General features: G+C 35.8%; 1 protein-coding gene across 3 annotated transcripts in view; it reads left to right on the plus strand.

The window, feature by feature from the left end:
* Nucleotides 1-24,367, plus strand: part of EPHA3 (EPH receptor A3) — a 427,207-nt gene that overhangs the window by 254,261 nt on the left and 148,579 nt on the right. For 2 of the 3 annotated variants that reach the window (XM_031958857.1, XM_031958855.1), the window contains exons 4-5: nucleotides 5,825-5,980; nucleotides 6,682-7,017. In XM_031958857.1, coding sequence (XP_031814717.1) covers nucleotides 5,825-5,980; nucleotides 6,682-7,017 — 492 coding nt within the window. The remainder of the gene's footprint in view (nucleotides 1-5,824; nucleotides 5,981-6,681; nucleotides 7,018-24,367) is intronic. The other variant, XM_031958856.1, reaches the window with a different exon arrangement.

Below are 24,367 nucleotides of genomic sequence, written 5' to 3' on the forward strand. Positions count from 1 at the left end.
GAAAAATTACTCATGCATATAGCTTGTAAATAAATAACTATAATAAAAAAAGTAATGTTCTCTGTTGAGGTTTTCTTGGGGTCTATGGGAGCATCCTTTGTTTCAGTTCAATAATCACCACAAGAGTATCCAGGGGTTAAAGTCCAAATCCTTTATTGTCTCCTTCAAAATCTTATCTCCTTGGTTAGTTTTCTTAGAAACCTATCTCTCTCTTTGGTTCTGAGAGCTTGAGCTCCTGCCTCCTTCTCTGGCTTCTGAATCTCCCCAAATTCCAAGGGTTTGGGCTTCAGCCTCCCGCCACAACAAAGGTGGAAGACAGAAGCTCAGCCTCCGAGAGCTTCTAATGTGCTTGTCTTTTTTTGACAAGTCTCTTTTTGGCCCTGAGAGCTTCTAGCTTATATGCCCCACACTGAGTATACACCAATCATTAAATCATTAGGAAACCATTTTTTGTTGTAGGATTAAATCAATGCTAAACTAGATTTAACCATTGTCTCCTCAATTCCACTTAGCACCTTATTTCAAGTTTTGGCCGATAATAAAAAATGAAGATACCTTCCAAAAATAATATGTTGATAGGGATTATTTTGAAAAGACATTATGGCTTTATTGTTGTTGTGTAATATTCAACTCATGACCCCATTTGGGGGTTTTCTTGGCAAAGATACTGGAATGGTTTACCATTTTCTTTTCCAGCTTATTTTAATAGATGAAGGAACTGAGGCAAAAAGAATTAAGTTACTTGCTCAGCGTCACATACCTAGTTAGTATTTAAAGCCTGATTTGAATTCAGGAAGTTGAGTCTTACTGTCTGCAGGCCCAGTATTCTATCTGGTGTGCTATCTAGTCACCCATATATTGTGTTTGATATTAATTGTTGATAAGTTAAACAATATAGTTTTGGATGTTTACATCATTTGTGTAAAAGGCCCATTTAATTGTACACACAAGCAAGACAGTAACTGACTTCAAGGAGCTTATATTCTAAAAGGAAAGACAAAATAAATAGATTTGTATATTTAGATATGTATATTTAGAAAGTGAAGGGAAAAGACCAGTTGGGTACAAGTAACATGTCTTAGGGATGGCTAGGAAGTAGCATAGTGAATGGGTGTTTTTTATTTCACTGAATTGTAGTTTCATAGAATATGCAATATATTTTATTTTCCTTTCTTAAAGATGATAACAACATTAACAGAATTTATGCCAGAGAGAGATGAAATATAATCTATATTACTAAATACAATCTTATGTTTCTCTAGCATATTCTATGCCAAAGCAAAGAGGATTCCTTCAACTTTTAAGTTGTGATACAAATTATAAAAGTCAATTTTAATAGAGAATATATTTTTTCAGTAATGCAATCTTTTGTTAGAAGCAGGATGGTACAGTATACAGAAGCACTAGTTCTGATGTCAGAGGAATTAGAGTGAGATCCTATTCTGGAACTTACTGCTTCTGTGTCCTTGGACAAATCACTTACCTTCTGGGTCTCAGTTTCTTTATATATAAAATAAGAGTAGACTCACTTCCTTCTCTGGAACGATGATTCCTATTATCTCCATGATAATGCCTGTGATATTTATTGGCTCTGTGACTGGGCAAATCACCTAATCTCTCAGTGCTTCTCTAAACATTGATCACCAAAATGAAGGTTGTGCCCCCTTGTTTGGGGTGGGTAGGTGATGTGATCCCAAAGAGTATTACCTTAATCGGTTAGAGGATTAGAATCTTTGAATCCTGATTTTTAGAAGCCATTTAATCTAGCTGTTCATTTTACATTTTCCCCAGGTGGGAATTTGTCCTGGATACATGTTCCCACCATTTTACCACTTAATACTTTCTCTAGTCTCCTCCTCCCACAAATAAACTCCAAACTTTGCTCCCTCTCAGCCAACTGTCTTCTCTGTAACCTATAATCTCAGACTTGCCTAAACCTCAATCACTGAGAATTGCATTGTCTGTGGTTGCATGTCCAGTATGTATTAGAGATATAATTTGGATCCAGGTTTTCCTGGTTTTGAGACCAGGTTCTCTTTCCATTATACCACAGGCTCTTTTATCTATAGAAGCCATTATTAAGTACATGATAATGATAGGGGTTTGATTGTAATGCTGGAGAAACTGAGGCTAGATAGAAATTAGAGAGTATTTAATAATTGGTTTAAAAGGAAGAGATTTACTGGGACCAAATGGATCTATGGTTTGGTCCCAGGGCTGAATGAGACTATTATCTCCAAGAATTCAGCAAACAATGTGAGTTCTCAATACATATATACACATGGTTCAGACTCAGGAGGTAGACTGAGGCAGGGGCAGTCAGGGTGCTGAGAGTGGGAATGAGACTCTTACAGAGTGGGGTGAGCCCCCAGAGAGGGGGATGACATAATAGAGGGAGGCACCCCAGACATGGGGAGAGGCATCTCAATAAGATGGTATCTGATATTCTGATAGTTTGGGATGGGGAAAGGCATTCTGATATTCTAAAACATAAGATCTTTTATCCTTATCAAATATTCTGATTAAAGAGGGAGGGGGGATTTTGCAGGATAGTTATAAACTGAGGCAGAACACTTAGAAAAACCGAGGCAGGACTGGGTCAGGATAATTAGGGAAACTGAGTCAGAACAATAAAAGAGAAATTTGGCATAACATGATCATCTTTATTCAAAGTAAGAAAGAACTGCATTAGTCTAGGAAGAATGTCTAATTTGCTTTGTGCATATTGGTTATTGATTCTTATCATCCTTTAAGCATCTGCCGTAGTTCTCTCTACAATATCATTCTAGATGAATTACTTAATCACTTTGGTCTCAGTATCTTCAAATATAAAATGAAAGAGTTGAATTAAAATATCTCTAAAATCTCTAACATTCCATTTCATTATTCTAAATCCCCTGTCTACTACAAGCCTTTATGAAGCCCTGAAACTTAGCACACCTTCCTGTGATAGTTAACTCTTAATCTCTTTGTCTTGTTTCTTTCACCCAGTTAAATGACATTTATACCACTTTGTGTCCATATAGCTTTTAATAGAGTACACAGTAGATACTACATTAATCTCTTGTGATTAATATAATAGAATTTCTCATGCTGTGTCTGGATGTTTAGAATGTTTTAGATATAAGATGTATTTAAAAAGAATAAATCAAAGTATATCTCAAGAAAGTGTAATCTGTATTACTATAATGATTTTCCACTTGAAATTCAAATATTCATTTCAGAAGAGGTTGGTGCAAATTAATGAATAAATTTGTTTTAATAAAAAGACATACAGCTGCATTTGTAAACTCCTTCATCTTGGACCTTTTGCTGGATTTTTAGTTTGTTTAGAGGTAGCCTTTGTGTGAAACTACTTTGGAGATGTGTGAAAGGATGAACAGATTCAGGTTTCCAAAGGTTGATCAGGATATGAGATGATCTGTTCAAGAGAATTCCATGTCTTTATGTTTGAACATGATGAGGGATATTTTATTTTCAACACTTCCTCTCCCATGTCTTATCAACCTAGAATATTTCTTTTTGTAAGTTGGTCAATTACTCTTTGTTCTATTTGACTGAGAAGGGAGGATAGACATAAATCAGGGAGTTCAGATGATCCCTTTAGAATGCTTAAATCTCACAATTAAGTTGTGAAACTGGTCTCAATGCCAGAAAGACATGGGTTCAAATCCCACCTCTAATAAATGACAGACATGCAACCCCAGACAAGTCTCTTCAATTTTCATTGATCAATGCCTAAACAACTCTCTAAGGAGTAATAGATTAATATTGTAATAGATTGTACTAGATTACAAAGAAGACACTTGACTAAGAAAGAGCAAAGTTTGGAGCTTGCATAGTTTGGGGAGGAGAAGACTAGAGGAAATATTTTCAATGTTTTCAGGTGGTATGGAAAATATTAGTGTGAACGCAAAAGTGGATCTTCTTATCAACCACTTAAAAAATATAAAAATCAGTCTTTTCTTCCACTTAGCTTATTTTTAATAGTCATTGCTTTATTAATCATGCTGGGAAAGGAAAATCAAAGCAAAAGGAAAAGGAAAACACAGGAGAGAACAAAAACAGTAAGTGAACAAAAAAGTAAGTGAACATAACACATGCTGATCAACATTCAATATCCATAATTCTTTTTTGTGAATGCAGTTAGCATTTTCTGTCCAAAGTCTATTGGAATTGCTTTGGATCACTGAACCACTAAGAAGAACCAAGTTTTTTATAGTTGATCATTGCACATTCTTCCTGTCATTGTGTACAATGTATTCTTGGCTCTGCTTGTTTCATTCAGCATTAGTTCATGTAAATCTTTCCATGGCTTTCTAAAATCAGCTTGTTCATCATTTTTCATAGAATAATATTCCATTATCTTCATGTACCACAATTTATTCAGCCATTCCTCACTTCATGGGTATCTAATTATTTTCCAATTCTTTAATATCACAAAAAGAGCTGCTACAAAAATTTTTGCACATGTGGGTCCTTTTCCCTCCTTTAAGATTTCCTTGGGATACAGATCCAGTAGTAGCACTGTTCAGTATGCACAGCTTGGGAGACCTTTGGGCATAGTTTCAGATTATTTGCCAGAATGATTGGATCATTTCACAACTGCACCAACAATACATTAGTGTCCCAGGCTCCCCACATCCCCTCCAACATTTATCATCTTCTGTCATCTTAGCCAACCTGAGAGGTGTGAAGTAGTACCTCACAGTTGTTTTTACGTGCATTTCTCTAATCATTAGTGTTCTCTAATCATTAGAGCATTTTGTTGCATGAAAATTGTCTGATTATATCCTTTGACTATTTATCAATTAGGGAATTGCATTCTTATAAATTTGGCACAGTTCTCTATATATTTTAGAAAAGAGGCCTTTATCAGAAACACTGGCTGTAAATATTTTCCCAGATTTGTACTTCTTTTTTAATCTTGTTTCTGTTTATTGCTTTTTAATCTCATTTTGTTTTGTTTGTACAAAAAGTTTTTAATTTAATGTAGTCAAAGTTGTTGATTTTGCCTTTTACAATGTTCTCTAGTTCTTTGATTATAGATTCCTCCTTTCTTAAAAAATCTGATAGGTAAATCATCCCTTGCTCTTCTAGTTTATTTATGGTATCATCCTTTATGCCCATATCATGTACCCATTTTCACCTTATTTTGGTATGGAGTTTAATTACCCCTCTTTTTTCCTTCCCCAAAGAGTTAGTCACAAATAATTTTTATAAGTATTTGAAAACAACAATGTGTACTAATATTGCTGTTGTTTAGTCATTCAGTCATGTCTCATTCTTCATGAGTCCATATGGGTTGCGGTTTTTCATTTTGTTTTGTTTTGCTTCTTTTTTTGTTTGTTTGTTTTTTTCAAAGATAATGGAGTGATTTGCCATTTTCATCTTCAGGGCATTAAGGCAAAAAAGAAAATTTAAATTATTTACTCAGGATCACACAGCTGAAGAGTGTTCAAAAGACAGTATGATTTAGATGATAAAATAGATCTTTGTCTCCTCAAATAACCTGATATTGAGTAAAACTATAAAAAAAAAAAAAAAAGAAATTTATTTTTTATTTGGTACCAAAAATCTATAATCTTGTGGTTTAAGGAACTTTTTGCTGTTGTTATCACCCTGCTGAGATGGAATTAAAAACTTTTTGAGGGCAGGGATTATTATTTCATGCAATGGTGTTTTTCCTATGGTAAGCGCTTTACCAGTGATAGTACATGAATTAAAAGAAGAAAAAAAAAATAGCCCCATAGAGATTCATAATTTTTTGTCATGAGAAGATCCTACAGGATTAACAAAAAAGCTTCTATGATTTGTTTTACAGCTTGTCGACCAGGATTCTACAAGGCCTTTGCTGGCAATATGAAGTGTTTCAAGTGCCCGCCTCATAGCTCTACCCAGGAGGATGGTGCCATGGACTGCAGGTGTGAGAATAATTACTTCAGAGCAGACAAAGACCCTCCATCCATGGCTTGTACCCGTGAGTAGTTTTGCTGCAACCCATGACCCCATGTTTTGTTTTGTTTTCCTTTTTATTTATTTGGCTATTTATTTATTTATTTTGGTATTTTCTCTTCTGGCCTATTTCTTTATGTTATTCATGTGCAACTGAAGTTTCTTTCTGAATTCCTCTCTTCATGCCTGGCTCACCACAAATGCAACATATATCACAAAATGAATTGGCCACAAAGCAATAGCCATATAAGCATCATTTCCTTCCTCTTCCCCAGGGGAACAAAATAATGAATATTACAAAATTTACAATGGACAGGTAATGGAAACTTATGGAAATGGAATTTATTCTTTTAAATTTATATTCATCCTAGCTGTTTTCTGTCAGACTTAAGAGTGGGAAAAAGAAGAGCTAAGATTTACAAATACTAGAATTTTTGAAATAATCCTTCACATGGGAATTAAAATTAGCACTAATTTATTTTGTGTGGCTTTCTGAAATTTATTCAGCTTTGACTCAAGATTCCAAGTTAATAGACTGGGCAGGGCACTTACTTTTGTTTCAATATGTCGATTATCTATTGGCTTCTCATAAGGACAGTAGATAAACATATGATAAATTGAGACAACTATTTGCCATTGCCAATTCCATTTGTAAAATTTCTGTTTCACATGTTATAGAAAAGAGACATGAAGCTTATTAATCTTCCCTATTGAACTACCTTGCAGGACCTCCATCTGCACCAAGAAATGTTATATCTAATATAAATGAGACCTCCGTTATACTGGACTGGAGTTGGCCCCTAGACACAGGAGGACGGAAAGATGTGACCTTCAACATTATATGTAAAAAATGTGGGGGGAGTGTTAAACAATGTGAGCCATGCAGCCCCAATGTTCGCTTCCTGCCACGACAATTTGGACTAAGCAACACCACAGTGACAGTGGTAGACCTTCTAGCACACACTAACTATACATTTGAGATTGATGCTGTTAATGGAGTGTCTGACATGAGTTCATCCCCAAGACAGTTTGCTGCAGTCAGCATAACAACCAATCAGGCTGGTAAGTATCCTAGTTTTCTTCTTATCAATGCCAAGTTAACATCAAGCAATGGACATCAGTCCTTTTTCATACACACACACAAACACACACACACACACACACACACACACACACACACACAAAGACAGATAGACAGAGACAGAGAGACAGAGACAGAAAGACAGAGACAGACAGAGACAGAGAGACAGAAAGAGAGACAGAGAGAGAGGGAGGGAGAGGGCGTAGAGAGAGACAGAGAGACACAGAGAGAGATAGAGACAGAGAGACACAGAAACAGAGACAGAGAGAGACAGAAAGAGACACACACAGAGAGAGAGAAACAGACAGAGACAGATACAGAAAGAGAGACAGAGAGAGAGAGAGGGAGGGAGAGGGCATAGAAAGAGACAGAGAGACACAGAGAGATAGAGACAGAGAGACACAGAGAAACAGAGATGGAGATAGAAAGACAGAGACAGAGAAAGGGGGGGGAGAGAGAGACAGAGACAGAAAAAGAGAGGGAGGGAGTGGGGGAGAGACAAAAAGACAGAGAGACAGAGACAGAAAGAGAGAGGGAGAGAGTGGAGGAGAGAGACAGAGAGACAGACAGAGACAAAGTGACAAAGAGAGACAGAGACAGAGCAGAGAGGAGAGAGAGAGAGAAGGAAGGAAGGAGGTAGGGAGAGAGAGAGAGGAAGGGAGGGAGGAAGAAGGAGGGGAGAAGGAGGGAGGGAAGGAGAGAGAGGAAGGGAGAAGGAGAGGAAGAGGGGGAGGAAGAGGGAGAGGGAAAGGGAAAAGAAGAGGGAGAGAGAGAAAGAGAGGGAGGGGGAGAAGGAAAGGGAGAAGGAGAATGAGAGGGACAGGAAGAAAGAGAGGGAGAGGGAGAGAGACAAAGAGAGGGAGAGGGAGAAGGAGAGGGAAAGGGAGAATGAGAGGGACAGGAAGAAAGAGAGGGAGAAGGAGAAGGAGAAGGAGTGGGAGAGGGAGCATCGGGAGAGAGAAACAAAAAGAGAGAGAGAGAGAGAGAGAGAGAGAGAGAGAGACATCATTTGAAGGGACTCTAGTAGTTCATGAAACATTCAAATAATCTTTCAGGTGGAATGTAACATATGACTGGAATACCATCACTTATAAGAGGTTTGTTTACAAGAATAGTCTAGACAGTTTCCTGATATAAATCGTTCAATGCTTTAACCCAAGAGAACAGCCAACAATGTTTTATTTTTCCTAATTCCTAATCTACACTGTGAGGTTTGGAAACACCACTTATTTCCCCCAAATTCTTAATGATATCTTTCCTCACCCTCTTCCATAACAATTCCTTCCTTCCTCTCCCCATCATTTTTTTCCTTTGCTTTAGACATAGCAAGACTAGTTTTATATTTTACTTCTATCATATGTTGCCATGCTTTATTTTCTTATAACCCCCTTTTGATACTGCTGTGTCCAAAATGATGTTTAGCACTTAAATTATGGATCTCTTCAATGATGCAAAGGTGTGATATTTTGTTTATGTTTTACCTAGATTACCTTTAAATTGGCTGCTCTTTATTTTCATATTGTCAAGAATGGTATTCTTACATTTTTAATGACTGCTTTATTATACCCTGTGAATAACAAAGGCATGAAAATGAAGCCATATAACAAGAGTAGAGTTTCATAATAGAATAAAACCAATAGAAAAATGATGCTTACATATATTTAATGTTATGCATAGCCATTTTTGTTATAAGTTAATTAGGCATATTTGTGTTGATTTTGTGTTTATCTCTGTTCAAGTGATAGATTCTCTTGAGCCTATCATGTCAAGTATAGTCCTTATTCCTTAGTGTTAAGAGAGGGAAGGGTCCCATATATATAGAAAGAAACAGTCTTTATACTCAAGTAATCAAAATAGTGGAGAGTCAATAGACATACATGTTGCATCCCAGGTGATAGGGCAAAATACAAGTGATTCCTTGAAGAAAGAATAGCGCACAGGGATCAAGATAAGAGATAGATTATCATGTTGTGAGGAACAACAAGAAATACAGTGATATCAAATCATATAATATAGGATGAGGAAAAATGCACAATAATATTGAAGGTAGGGTTCAGCCAGGTAGAAAAGGGCTTAATAGTAGACCTTCTCCAGGAGTGATAAAGGGATTATAATGCTCCAACTCTCCACTAAGAAATTCTGTGATACCTGTGTAAAGTATAGAATATCCCTATAGCCTTTATTAAAACTCTCTTTCCTGGTGTGTGTGAAGTTGCAGTGCTTTCTTTCTGTCACCAGGACTGAGAGGTTAGAAGAAAGGGAGAGAATGACTTAAAGTTACTTGCTGATACTTGATCTTATCATATTCTCAATTCTGTTTTTTTAAATGAAATATATAACTGAGATTTCTCTCATATTTGCCATTATTCATAAATTCTGCTCAGGTCAATACAAATTTCAACTTTACTGATCCAAATTTAATTTTACTATTTTCCAGTTCTACTATTTGAATGTTTTCAAAAGTCATTCTCTCTTGGCTATCTAAACACTTAATGCAGAAAACAGAATGATGTGGAAATGTAATTTGCCTTAAAAATTAACCTGTGCAAAACTATATAGCAGGACAAAAAAAGAAGAAAAGCTAATATTTTGAATGAAAATCACTTTTCCTGCCTCTGTCTGAAGCTAAATTTTATGTTTAACTTTAAAAATATCTTTAGTCCAAAATTTGCAAGCATCCCAAGATAAACAGGCAGAAGACTCAATAAGTCAAGGAAGAAAGATGGCTTAGAAAGGTGATGGTAGTCAGGTTGTCCTAGCCCTCCTTTTAGGGAACTACTGTTTCTTAAATTCTTGAAAATATCCATCTTAAAATTATTTTCTTTAATTGTTTTCTTCTTCAATTAATTTAAATTCCCCCACAAGAGCATTGGCTATGATGTTTTTCTCTTCTGATACAATATTCTCTACCCATTTGAGAGAAGAACAGATCTGTTATTTCCTAAAATAAATAAAGCTACAATCTCTGAACAGTATCTATCCATAGCTAGGGTAGGAAGTAAAGCTTTAAGATATTGCAATTACAAAATAATCAACAAATGACAGGGAATTGCCAGTTATAGATTTTTTTATTAGAGGAAATATTTTTGCCTTTGTTACACAAAAATATTTGTATATTCAAACGCTCTAATAATCAAACATACCTATGATTTTACTAAAATGATAGCAAAAGAGACTAAAAATCACATCAGCAAACACATCACTTAAATTACCAAGCTGGGAGGCATGAAAATCAAAGGCAATATAAATTTAGAATATAAATTGGTTTGTACAAATCTTTTAGAGAAAGAGTTATAAATGAGTTATAGAACACTGGAAAAGTGAAACACTGGAAGATAAAAAGAATGCTTGTCAAGAGACTCCTCTAAACAAAGCTAACCAAAGAGTACTTAAAGATCAAAATGAAAGAAGAAAAATAAGCACCTGAAGAAAAAGGATCATCAAAGATTTTTTGGGGGGAAGAGTCTTGGATGAAATAATCCACTGAGTTTGGGAACTTTTTCCTTTCTATCTTCATTGATGAGATAATTTAATTAGTCCACAATATATTTAGTTAACCCAAGGATATCTACAAATCACAAGGATAGCCAATATTTTGCATTTCATTTAACTACCATGCAAGATATCCTGCAGGTCTCCTCCTTATTCTGTTTTTGCCCATCCACCCTCACCTTCGCACCTTTCACCTAAGTTCAAAAATCAGATTAATAATATACTACCATTAGTATACTATTGTGATTGCTTTATATTTCAACTCACTAGCCCTCTGACTCCTAGTATACTTTACTCCTTAGCCATTACTACTATCATACAAATGTCATTAGAATGTCATTTCCTTGAGGGAAGGAATTATTTCACTTTTCTATTAGTATCCTTAGCACTTAGCATTGCCCTTGGCACATAGAAGGTATTTTTAAAATGCTTATTCATTCATAGTAACTAAATATAGTAAGGGAAAGTGGCACCATCATACTTAGACATGAAAGTTATCTCAAAATCTCCTTGGAGAAAAGGCAGAAAAGGCACTAAGAACAATGGGAAAAACAATTTTATTGGACAGATTAGAGAGATATGGAAACCAATGTAAACATTGCATATTATATTTGTGGTGCCTACACAAACTGGGGTTGTTAAAATATTGATTCCAAAAGTATACAAAAATATCAAGAATGCCAAAAATATGGGGATAACTTCATTAGTACAAAAATAAAATCAACATGGTAACATCAATAACCACTAACCTATGCATCTACTTTCATACTGAAATAATGTTTTATGGAAATTATAATGATTAGTAAGGCTTCTACAAAAATGAAATTTATATTATAGGAGACTACTTTTTGAGCATTATGTCATCAACTGAAAAATGCAGAAAATATGAAATTCCATAGGCATATTTTTGTAGGTTACCAAAAACATGATTTAATAAAACCATATGCCACCTTAAAATAATATAATTATAGATTTAGAGTTATTAGGAGCCATGGAGATCCTCAATTTTAATTTTTCATTTTACAAATGAAGAAATTGAGTCCAAAGATATCTGAGTTGCAAATGTAATGATATAAAAACCTTGCTGTCATTTTAAAACTCCTCACTAGCAACAGGGCAATGGGAAAGTCTACATTGTTTTTATTTCAGTTAATGACATTCAAAACTTTGTGCTTCATTAAACTTAGTTTAAATGTTTTCCTTGAAAGATTTTTGTCAGGCCATTATTATTGTGCATTATATAATTCTTCAAGTGCAATGAAACCAGAATTTGTGGGCAATTCTATCAACAATGCAAACGGTTGTCCCTAATCCTATATTTCATGGTGATTCAGTTACATTCTTGAAATAAAAGCACATTGATAGGCATTATAAATATCTTTTAAGACAAACTGAAAGTTGTAAAAGCAAGCAAATGCTAATTTGTTCATCTTACATTTGTCCTTTTTACATTTCTTCTATGCTCTCATATGTTGCATTTAACAGAGAACTAATAGTTCTGAGCATGTATACTGGATGATCCTAGGTAACATGGCATCATGGCATCAGAGACATTCAGAAATAAATAAGATTGGTACTTTGGCCCTTCCAGTTATAAAGAGTATCATGTATTTCTATAAATCACATAGAAAAGTCAAAATTGAACAGCAAGGTTATCTAATGCTTTATATGTGTACATATGCCCCAGTATTGACTATCTCATGAAGCAATACTTTTTCTTTGGAATATACATTTCAGTATGGTTAACAGCTTTTTCTCTCCTTCCAAATCCCTAGGGTAAGACATATAAAAGAGAGAAGGAGCCATTTGTGCTGGGGAGATTTTTTTCCTATATTGTTTTGACTTTGCTCTAGTGAAAGTTAATGAACTGGTACCCTTTAAAAATGAACTCCTGAACACAGAGAAGATATAGCTGAGAGAGCTATATGCCAGTGTTTCTAATTTCTCCCAGCCTTTGTTTTGACATTCTTGTGATAGGGCAAGCTAGTAAAGTTTTCTTTTAATTTAATTTCTGTGATTGGATTTGTTGATTTATTTTTCTTGATTACACTGTACATGTCTAGTGATGAGCATCTTTTAAATTGTGCTATATTATATTGAAAATTCAGGTAATATTTCTTACTTATGATGCATTCATAAGGATTTAGTAAGATAAAAGGCATGGTCTAATTGTACAGATTTTCTCTCATCAAATAACCATCTGCAGAAAAGATCATAGCTAGTAAAATAAATTCTAGAGAATTTTTAATTTATTCAATTGTGTTGTTAATTTTTCTTGACTGATGTGAATTGAGTCGTGTTGTTGCATCTCCCACAGGAACTAGAAAAGAATATGCTATACTTAATGAATGTTACCAATTTTTAGAAGCAAGAATACAAAAGGAGAAGATATAGTCTATAATTAACTATAAAATTGTGTTATCGATTTTCAGTTTGATCCTTGACAATGCTCAGCAATCTTTGTTTTTTAAAAATGCCTTTATATGCTATATAGTTTTATAAATAATAGATATCCTGCATTTCTTTCCCTAAATCCTTGATAGAATTTTCATGCTCAATCTGAACTGTAATCTTATCTCTTTCATTGAGAGAATTCAGTGTGAAATAATTTACAAGACAAATAAAATATTTATTAAATATTCATCATGTTCCAAAAACTGTGGTAAGCTCTGGGGATACAGATAAATGCAAGCAACATGGTTTCTGCCTTCAAGGAGCTTGCATTCTAATGGAGGAGTAAATACAATAAAAGAGAGGCTAAAATGGTGGGAGGGATGCTAAGAGTGGGATGGTGAGAAGATAGTGTAGAGGGCCAAGTTCTGGTAAAGATTCATTTATTCATTTGAAATAATGCAAAATTTTGTCACCTGTCAGAGCCCAGTATGCTCTCTTATACGTATGCTTTTACCTAGTCTTAGGAATGTCCTTCCTTTTCCTTTCTAAAGCTAAGCCTTAACTGTACCTTAGATCCTATATTCTCCTAAATCCTGAAGGATGTTCTGATGTTTCTTTCATCTGTCTCCAAAATCATCAATTTCTTCCTCTGAATTAATTCCTTCCCTTTGGCCTTAAAATATACACGCATCATGATTTTGACAAAATTCTTATGTAACCTAGCTGTTCCTTCTAGCTGCCGTCTTTCCTGTCCTTCCATGGAAACAACACAAAATTTAATTATGCAATCTGTCTACTGCTACTGTTTACTTCTCACCACCATATCTCAAAAATTAACAGTGATTTTCTAATTGTTAAATATGCTGGATTTTATAATACTGATCATTTCATTCTTGAAAAATCTTTACTTAGCTTAGATAAGGCTATGCCAATTTGATTCTTCCTTCATTCTGGTGACTGTACTTTCTCAGCTGTAATCAATCACTCTTCTTGGCTCCAAAAATTATGGGCATCTCATACTCAATCTGTTTCTGTTTTCTCTGGTATTTCTATAGTCTATTCTGCATATAATTTATGACTTTCACATCATCAACTAGTATCTTTAACTTGATGAGTCCTAAATCTATGCCTTCAGTTCTGTCCTTTCTAAGTTTGCAAATCAGAGTTTACTTAGCCTCATCTCTATAAACATCTATAAACCTCTACTAGACATCTTCTCTTGTTTAGGTTGCAAGTCAAATGCAAGCAAGCAAGTTTAAAGCAATTTATGATCTTCCTCCAAACCAATTTTCCCTCCAAATTTTTCTCTGTCAATGTAGCCACCATTATCCCAGTCACCCAGCCTTTTAGTAACATTAAATACTAAGGTTTGCATAATATTTCTATGTGACATGTAGAACAAATATGATTACACTCATTAAAGAAACTCATCTCTGTCCCTGTGCAAAAAGCTAGTAAGTACATAAGGTGGAATTAGAAACCAAGTACCTTAAATACAATGTTAACACTCTTACCACCTCCATATTTCTACATCTCCATTTATCTGTCTAGCCCATGTAAAATGGACTTCTACTTCTACTTAGCCTCTCCAAAATTTTCAATTTTCTGCCATGCATTTCAATGTTTTTTCAATTAATATATCACAGAGAATCCAAGAAGAACATTAATGCTTTATTTTAGTTTATTTCCATACCTCAGAAGTACAATGGTAACACTTGGGTTTTCTTTGTGTTGGTTGTCTTACCATGTGACAATTTCACATGTTTCTCTAAAATAGATGTGTTGCTGATCAGGACTTTAGCTGTGGGATCAGAGATAAAATCTGTTTTTTGATTCTTTCCAAACATGATCTTATTCCAGCAATATATTCTTTCTGGGTCCTTTTTCCTCAGATATAAAATTAAATTGTTGGAATCAATGATTTTTCCAGTTTTAAATCTATAATTCTAAATTTTTAATAACACTTTTAGCACATGACTCACCATTGGCTATATAGAGTATCCCAAAAGTCTTAGTGAAGTTTTAAACGAGTTTGAGCTAAAAAAAATAAAAATAAAATAACACCACTGTAATTCTAGGAAATACTATATATCTTATGTACACATACTATGCATCTTTCTCTTTTATTTTTAATTTTTTTCTATTAATATAAATTTGCCTTCTGTCCTCTCATCAATGTTATTCCCCAAATTAAAAAGAAAGGAAGGAAGAAAAGAAGAAGGAAGGAAGGAAAGGAGGAAGACCCTTGTAACAAATATAATGTTTGTTGTCATATTTTTAAATTTTGATTTTTTTTTAGTTCATAGTGTTACATGATTCACAGAATATCATATCAGGGAATCTGTGGTAAAGTGATGATGCTTTTTTTTTTTAGCAGTAAACAGTTTGAGATCATTAAAATTATTATGCCTTTTCCAAAATTCAATCCAGTCCAGTTCCCTCCAGGTCATCTGTAGTATATTTATATGTGTATACACATTTATGCAAACACATACATATACATATGTGTATATAAATATGTATACACTAGCTAGATGACCCTGGGCAAATAATTTTACCTATTCTTAGTGCTCCAAGCATCAATCTTCATTTGCATCCATTATTGTTATTATCATTATCATCTGTGATTCTACTTATACTCTAAAATGGTGTTGTTTTAACTTCTTTATCTGTTTGTCAAAGAAATTGAGTACTTGATGGCGGAAATTTCAGGTGTCTTTTGGACTTCTTGTAACGATGACTTTCTTGCTTTAGATTTCATTATGAAATGTGGCTAAAGCAGATGCCCCTAAAAATTGTGGTACATGAATGCAGTATAACATTGCTGTATTCTAAGAAATAATGAATATGATGAATGCAAGATACACAGACAGTATTAATGCAATGTGATGTAAACATTCAGAAAAATGTAGCAATGACTACAATAATGTAAATGGAAGGAAGGAATGCAACAGAAATAAAACTCAATTCTACAGCAATTCAATTAAACAAAGATTAATTAATTAATTAATCACTCACTATGTGCCAGTCACTGTGTTAAATATTAGAAATTCATCCAAAAAGGAGCCCTCAAAGAGCTTACATTCCAATGGAAAAAGACAAGCAATGAAAAAAAGAAGGAAGAAGGAAGGAGAAGGAGAAGGAGAATGAAGGAGAAGGAAGAGAGAAAGAAAGAAAGAAAGGGAAGGAAGGAAGGAAGGAAGGAAGGAAGGAAGGAAGGAAGGAAGGAAGGAAGGAAGGAAGGGAAAAAGAAAGAAAGAAAGAAAGAAAGAAAGAAAGAAAGAAAGAAAGAAAGAAAGAGAGGGAGGAAGGGAGGAAGGGAGGAAGGGAGGAAGAAAAGAAAACTGAACGAGGGTGGTGCATAGAAAGACATCTGGGTACAGACAGGTGAAAAATGAAGTAAGGCTGGCCTAGGTACCTTCCTTAAAAGGAGATTCTAGGGGGAGATATCCTATTAGATTTACAGGGGCTTATAAAGAAGTCTATAATGCAATCTGGTAAGAAATAAATACATTTCTCCTCCTCCTTTGTAGATATAGAGATCCATGGGTATATAATGCTACATACAACATAAGGGTTGTTGTTGTTTTAAATTTTCTCATTGATTTTGATGTTTTTCTTTTTCTTTTCTGCTTCTATTTTTCTTTTTTTTTATAAATCATGGTTGTTTGAAAGGAAGTGGGAGAAATGATGCAAGGGACATGTAGATGATGTAAAAACAAAAGATATCAAAACATTTGAACAGAAAAATCATTATGATAATTTACGAAAATAGGAAGACAATAAAATAAATATTAAATGAAATAGAACTGTTACTACCTTTTATTGCTATAGTTTCAGTGTTAACAGCAGAAGAACCTTGACATTTGGATTCTGCCAAATCAATATAAAATTTGCTTATGAATTTGCTTATGGTACTATAGTCAACATGAACTTTTCTCATTCAGTTTTCCATTTTTCATAGAATGCAATTTATTTAAGTAAGTCATGTTAGAAAAACTGTAATCGGGGGGCGGAGCCAAGATGGCGGAGAAGGCACATGAGACTTTCTAAGCTCCTCTCATTCCCCTCACAACCAACTATTAAATTCAGCCTCAAAAATAGCTGTTCACTGCTTAAATTCATGAAGATTAGAAACACTACAACTTATCAGCAGAAGATAATCTAGAAGCTCGCCAGGAAAGGTTTGTCTTGAGGGGCCAGGAACAGACTAGCTCAGGCAGCCAGAGACTAGCATCCTGAGCAGACCAGGGGCGAGGGTGATCTCTGTGGCTAGAGAAGTTATAGAGACAACTCTGCTATAGGCTAACTGCTCTGCCTTGATTACAAAGCAGTAAACTGGCAGAGAAATTAATGCCTAAAACAGAGTGTACTCTAAAAAATACCAGAATCTAACAAGATCTGGCTCTAACCACTCAAACCCAGAAGTGACTCCAGCAGACCATAACACAGCCCTGCAGCCACATCCTGCAGTTGGGGCTTTTGCGGGGGAGAGGCGGATTAGGGTTATCTTTAATGGAGACCCCGTGTGCAAAATTTGGAGCCGTGGCTAATAAAATTTGCCACTCTGGGATGGTTTCACAGCACATGTTAATTTGTGCATTAGTATTAGTATAAAAGGTGTATATCTTGTCAGGTCTTATCCCAGATAATTGTATTGCTCACCTAATTGCCTTTAATAAAATTCTAGCCACAAGCACTGGGTAAGGAGTAAGGCTTTGCTCTGGTTGTGCCAGGAAGTTCACCCACTCTCTCACATTGTCTCCTTGATGAAGGACTACTGTGGGTGTCTCTTCTGTAGCAAAACCTGATATTTCCAAGGGTTTTTGAGTGACCCTTTCAACCACATTGGATAAAGCCAATTCAACTTCTCTTAAAGCCTCTTGAGCTTCTTTTGTAAGCTGGCATGGTGAGTTTAAAGCACTGTCTCCCTTTAAAATGTCATATAATGGTTGCAATTGATAGGTAGTCAAGCCTAACACTGGATGCATCCATTGGATATCTCCTATCAATTTCTTAAAGTTGTTTAAAGTATTTAGTTCTCTGTTCTTAAGGAAAGTTTTTGTACTGTGAGCACCTTAGGATATACTTCATATCCTAATATTGAAAAGGAGCATGTCTTTGAATTTTTCTGGAGCTATGTGCAATTTGTAATATCTTAGTGTTTCCATGGTCTTTTATAGACATGCTTCTAACATTTGTTCCTCAAGTGCACATCCTAATATATCATCCAAGTAATGTAGTAACATAACTTTTGGAAATGTTTTTCTCACTGGAGTAAGAGCAGCAGCAACATACATTTGACACATAGTAGGGCTATTTTTCATTCCCTGTGGCAAAACTGTCCATTCATATCTTTTATAAGGTTCAGCTGAGTTAACCCTGGGCACTGAAAAGGTAAACGTTTTTATATCCTCCTTATCCAAAGGGGGTAGAATAGAAACAATCCTTAATGTCTATAACCCAAAGAGGCCATTCTCTAGGCAATTGAGTAGGATATAGAAGCCCAGGCTGAAGAGTTTCCATAGTTTTCATCTGTTCATTTACCTTTCTTAAATCAGTCAATATCCTCCATTTTCCAGATTTCTTTCTTACAACAAATACTGGGGAATTCCAAGGACTTAGAGAAGATTGTAAGTGTCCTTGGTCAAGTTGCTCCTGTACTATATCTAATAAAACCTGAATTTTATTGCTACCTAAGGGCCACTGTTCTATCCACACTGTTGTATCAGTTTTCCATTGGATAGGAACAGGTGAAAGTGCTGGCAGGCCTTCAACAGCAGCCCTGGCTAAAAATCCAAGGTACTCATTTTTAATCCTAATTGTTGTAAAATGTCTCTTCCCCGCAGATTGATGGGGATTTTTTCAACTATAAAGGGAATAAAAACTCCTGTTTCACCTTCAAATATTCATCTCAAAGGGGTAGCACTAACTTCAGCTGCTATTGATCTCCCTACTCCAAATATGTAGGTGTCTGCCTTAATCTTTGGCCAGTGACTGGGCCAGTTGGCACCTCTAATGACTGTCCGATCTGCACTGTGTCTACCAATCCTTCTAATGGTATTCCATTTATATAGATAGTGAGCATAGGTTGGTCAGCTGTCACAGTTGCTGTCCAATATATTCCTGGATTTTTTTTGCTTGGAGTCAGAATCTGGGCAACTATCGCCAAATTTCTTATTAGGAGTCTGTATTAGTAAACCTGATGCTACTACTTCTCCTGGTTGATAAATCACACATTGTCTACCTGTATTAGTGACTGGGATATTATCTACACATTCCCCAGTTTCCCCCATCAGTTGTCCCAGCTGCATACAACTCTATTCTCCCCAATTGTAATCCCTTTCTCACATCAGGTTGCTTCCTTGCTGATTGATTGTGTAATCCCTTTCTCTCATCAGATTGTTTTCTGGCTGGTTGATTGTGTAATCCCCTTCTCCCATCATATGGCTTCCTGGCTGATTGGTCATGTCTGGGTACTGGACTTCTAGGCACTCTTTGTGTGGACCATTGGCTGCCATCATGCCCCAAGTGTTTTTTGTCTTGGGCTCTGGGGTGGGGCCCCTTATCCCGTTTCTCTGAATCTGTCTACATTCTGAGGCCCAATGGAAGCCTCTGTTGCATTTTGGACGTGGGGTTTTGGGTCTTGGTCTCCCTCCCTGTTTTCTCACTCTGTCTCTATGCCAACATTGAGCTTTCAGATGCCCTACTTTACCACATTGAAAGCATTGACAAGTCTCTCTGGACGTCCTTTGACAAAATGGATCCTGTCTCCTCATGTTTGGATTTTGGGAAATCTACATCATAGCCTGGCTATAAAAGGCATTTGTGCCCACTGTGCCACAGTGTCTTATGATCTCCTCTAAAGGAGCATCCTTGCATAGTCCTAGTATAATTCTTCTACAAACCTCATTGGCATTTTTTTTTAGCAAGTTGTATTATCATCATGTCTGTTACTCCATTTTCACCATTAGTTCATATGACAGCTGTCTGCAAACGTCCCTCAAAATTAGCAAAGGGTTCATTTGGCCCTTATGTTATTTTTGTGAAGGCTTCACCCTTGTCGTTCTTATCGGGAAGTGAAGTCCATGCTTTGATAGCAGCAGCAACAATTTGCCCATAAGCTGCTAAGCGGTAATTAATCTGTACTGAAATTTCTGCATAAGAACCTACACCTGTTAGTTGGTCACAGGTAATTGGAGGATTAACTCCATTATGGCTATTTTGTTGGGCTTGTATCCTACAGAGTTCACTATATTCAGAAAGCCACAACAAGTTTTGTCCAGGTTCTAAGCATGTCCTTGCTATAGATTTCCATTGCCTAGGGTTAAGATTTCATAAGTCAAATTCTGTAGTAACATCTTAACATAAGCTGATGTAGCCCCATAAAGAGTGCAAGCATTTTTCAGGTCTTTGAGGATTTCTATATCAAAAGAAGTGTATCTTCTACTTTCTTGACCTGAAGAGTCAAACTGGTGAATCACTGGATACATTTCCAGTTGCAAATCACTTAAATTCTGGCCTTCTTTGGTGGTTTTAAGTACTGCCTTTTGCAATCTAGTCATAGGAGGGGGTGATTTTTTAGGGGGAGGTGCTGGTGGTGTCACAGCCCCTCCCACTACTCCTTCCCCTCCATCCTGGAAGGTGAAGTTGATGGGGGCGTGTCAAGAACCAGTTCTGGTTTAGGTAGGGTTGAAGCTGCTTTGTGAGATGGAAAATCATCACACCCTTCACCCTGCCCTTCATCACACTCTTCATCCTCACTTAACTGCTGATGCCCTCTGGCAATATCGCTGTTAATCCCTCCTTTGTCCTCCTCATTTTCCTCACATTTCCTCATCTGGCCATTTTTAGAATTTTCCTTTTTTCTATAACTAGCAGAATTTTTTAAGGCCAATTGTATTATGTTGTATGTATAGAATGTCTCCTTGGAAATTGAACAAGGCCCATGATCATTGTAGTATTTGCATAATTGCTCTCCTACCAGCTTCCAATTATCTAGCCCTATCTCTTCTTCCTTTAAGAACCAAGGGGACATGTGTTTTAATGTATCCAACAGTCTAGCAATCTGCAACAAGTTACAATTAATCCTTGTCCCTTGATCAGTTTAAGCCTGCTTTCTATAGCACTGGCTTGGGATGGGGGTGGGGCTGGGGCTGGGGCTGTGGTTGGGGTGGGGCTGGACTGGATCTTTTCCCAATATCTGCCCCATTGTAGCTAGAAAAGAATACTAGTTTAGCCCTTAACAAAGTTAAGTTCCCTGTTTGTCTATTTAAATACTCACCCTATTTCCTGGTCACTGGAGACTTCTTCAGTGAAGTTAGGGTCCTCGGTTCCCATGCTTGGGCGCCAAATGTAATGACTGCGCTAGCACCCAGGACACCCTAGAATAAGCCATAGTCAGGATAAGCAAAAGTCCTTAATCTTTATTCTCGGTCCCCAGACTCGGGATTGAACAGGATAGAAATAGAATCTCCATGACCACCTTCCCTCATCTACTCCAGAGAGTGTGTCCCTCGCTCATCTTACTCCACCCCCTAGTCCCTCCTACAATCCTCTATACACTAATCATTGAGCCAGTATGGATAGTGGAAAGGACCATTTTCTAAGTATATGCCTATAGACTATGGTCCAATCAGAAGTTAGCCTCAAGTGCTCGGCAGTCCCCATCTCAGTGCATAGTTCCAGCCCTCTACAACAAAGTGTTAAACCAATTGTAAAAATATACTTACTCCAGGTGATTCCTTTATGAAGTATAAACAAGTCCCTTGAGTTAGGAAACAACACCATAGGATGAACAATGATTTCCATGTCACATATATATCCTTTATAAGTCAATTAGTCTGGAGGAAGTGATACTCAAAGAGGAACACAATGAGGAGACATGGAAATAGAGCAAGACAGGCTATGAGAAACTGCTTGGAGATAGCAGAAGAGAATCAAGGCATATGAATCAAGAAAGGGGAGGACGATTTAGGGAGCAAAGCCATTTGGGCCATTTGGATCTGAGACTCAGGCCAGACAACATATTGTAGAATTCCTCTGGATGCACTATAGATCACAAGGTCTACTTTCTACCCTTGGCTTTGCTCATATAAGCCTGAAATCTTTCTCTGTGTAGGAAAAGTCTGTTTACCTTTCTTTGTTTTAAACATTTGCTTTACTTTATATAAACAATCTTCACCACAGGCCTTTACTAGTCAGATTATATTATTGGAAAGACAGTTGAGAGGGGGCCAAAAAAGAGAGATAAATTGAGGTCTTTTGTCTGAGCACAATTTCTGGCTAGGTTTCAGAACTTTAAAAAAAAGAAAGAAGGAATTACAAATCTTTTAATACAAATTCCCAGATAAGAGAAGGAACATTTCGATCAAGTAATCTATCCAGACAATACAACAGTACTATGGTACACTGAAGTCAAACTCTATCGTGCTCTACAGTTTTAGTGTAATATTGACATGACTTTGCCTTCTTGAAAGTTATGCCACAAGAGCTTAATCTCTGACAGGTTCTAACAGGTGGAAAAGATTATTTGCTCCTTAATGCAACTTACAATGTGTCATTTTACCCACAATGACCCACTATAATGATTTATAGAATAGTGACAATAACTGTATCAGTAAAGAATCACAAACTTCCCCAAAGTATAGTACAAACTATACCCCCAAATAATCTCCATGACAGCACACCAAAAAAACTGTTCATTTTGCCTCTGCTAAAAAAACATCTTTAATAAAAGAGCAGAATCTCCTAGCTGCTTTAGCATCTCATTCCCATTTTGTTAGCTCCAGTTATTCAGATTTTCCCCCTGATATCATGTTAAATGTACTTTTTTCTAACGTTCATATCCATAACTTTCATAATTTCCATAGAATTCCTGGTTCTATCCTTTGGGAGCCAGAGAGAACAAATTAATCTCCTTTCTACATGACAGCTTCTCAAATAAATGAAGAGAGTTACAATATCTTTTTTGACTGTTATCCTCTCTAGTTTGAAGTCTCCTCTAGGTTTTAAAATGTTATGAATAGAATTCAAAAAGACTTTATTTTAAAAATAATTCTCAATGAGTTGTGTTTTGAAATTCTTGGGTACTCCACAAAACAGAATGGCAGTCATCCATTTCAAATCAACATTCATTTATTAAATTTCTCTAATGGATCATACATGATGCTAGATTTAGTGGTGTTTTGTTTTTCTTAATTTTCAGGGACAGTATAAACCATTAGATTAGTTTTACATCAACTCTAAATCATGTTTCAAAGGCTACAAATTTTCATTACTTATCCTCTTAATAAGAATAAGGAAAGAGTTAGTGACTGGACTTAGGACTTCACTGGTATTTGAAACTACCAGGTGAGGAAATCCTCTCCACTAATGCAAGTAAGCACCTACTTTGTATCTTACAGTCATACTAGAGTTGCCTTTAGGGTAGTACCACAACAAGAGTACTTCTGGGAGCCACAAAGACTTGAGTGCAAATCCTGTTTAAGGTACTGTGACTCTGTGCAAATCACTTAATATCTCTCATCTGTAAAATGAGAATAATAATTATAGCATTTATCTTATAGTGTTGTTGTCAAAATCAAATGAGTTATCTATATCTTTGTAAATATTTTTCACATGTGCAAACATGCATTTATATTTTTCTTGTAATCCTAATAGTGCTATCTAAAAGCTAGATATTATGAAATAATTTGAAAACAATTCCACTATGTACCAGCAGACCCCCAAGGTCTCCTGGATTCAAGGCTGGCTATCCATCTATTACATCATAATGTCTTTGATAAATATGGGTTTTCATTTTTTTTTTTTTTTTACTGTGGACCCAAAGGAGAAATTTAACTGTCAAATAAGAAGACTGATTCCACCAAATATCAGTCAGGGGGCTTAAAATCTATAAAAATCAATATATTGAAACAAATGAGAACAAAAAAGGATATGGTTGCTCTTTACTAAGATACCACCAACTATAACTATACATATTGATCTATAATATGCTAACGCATTCATCTGTTTATTTGTTTTTGTTTTTCCTAATAGACAAGACCTAAACAAACATACTTTGTTATTCTTTAGTAGCAACCAATTCTTCATGACCCCATTTAAGTTTTTCTTGGCAAAATTACAGGGAGTGATTTTCTATTTCCTTCTCCAGATCATTTTACAGAGAAACTGAGGCAAATAGGGATAAGTGATTTGTCAAGGTATCACACAGGTACTAAACATCCAAGATTAGATATGAACTCAGGTCTTATTGATTCCAGGCCTAGTTCTCTATTTAATACAGCTCTTAGCTCCCCTAACAAATGCACTTACTGAAAGCAAATTAGGTACTAAAGGAAGCCATATTCATTCTCTTAGGACATAAAGGCATACCTTCTGTAATTTAGTGTATTTGATCAGTAACTTTTGCAAAACAATGCAGATTAATTTACTAAACGAAAT

The sequence above is a fragment of the Sarcophilus harrisii genome, chromosome 3, assembly GCF_902635505.1.
Source record: "Sarcophilus harrisii chromosome 3, mSarHar1.11, whole genome shotgun sequence".
In the NCBI taxonomy this organism is placed as follows: domain Eukaryota; kingdom Metazoa; phylum Chordata; class Mammalia; order Dasyuromorphia; family Dasyuridae; genus Sarcophilus; species Sarcophilus harrisii.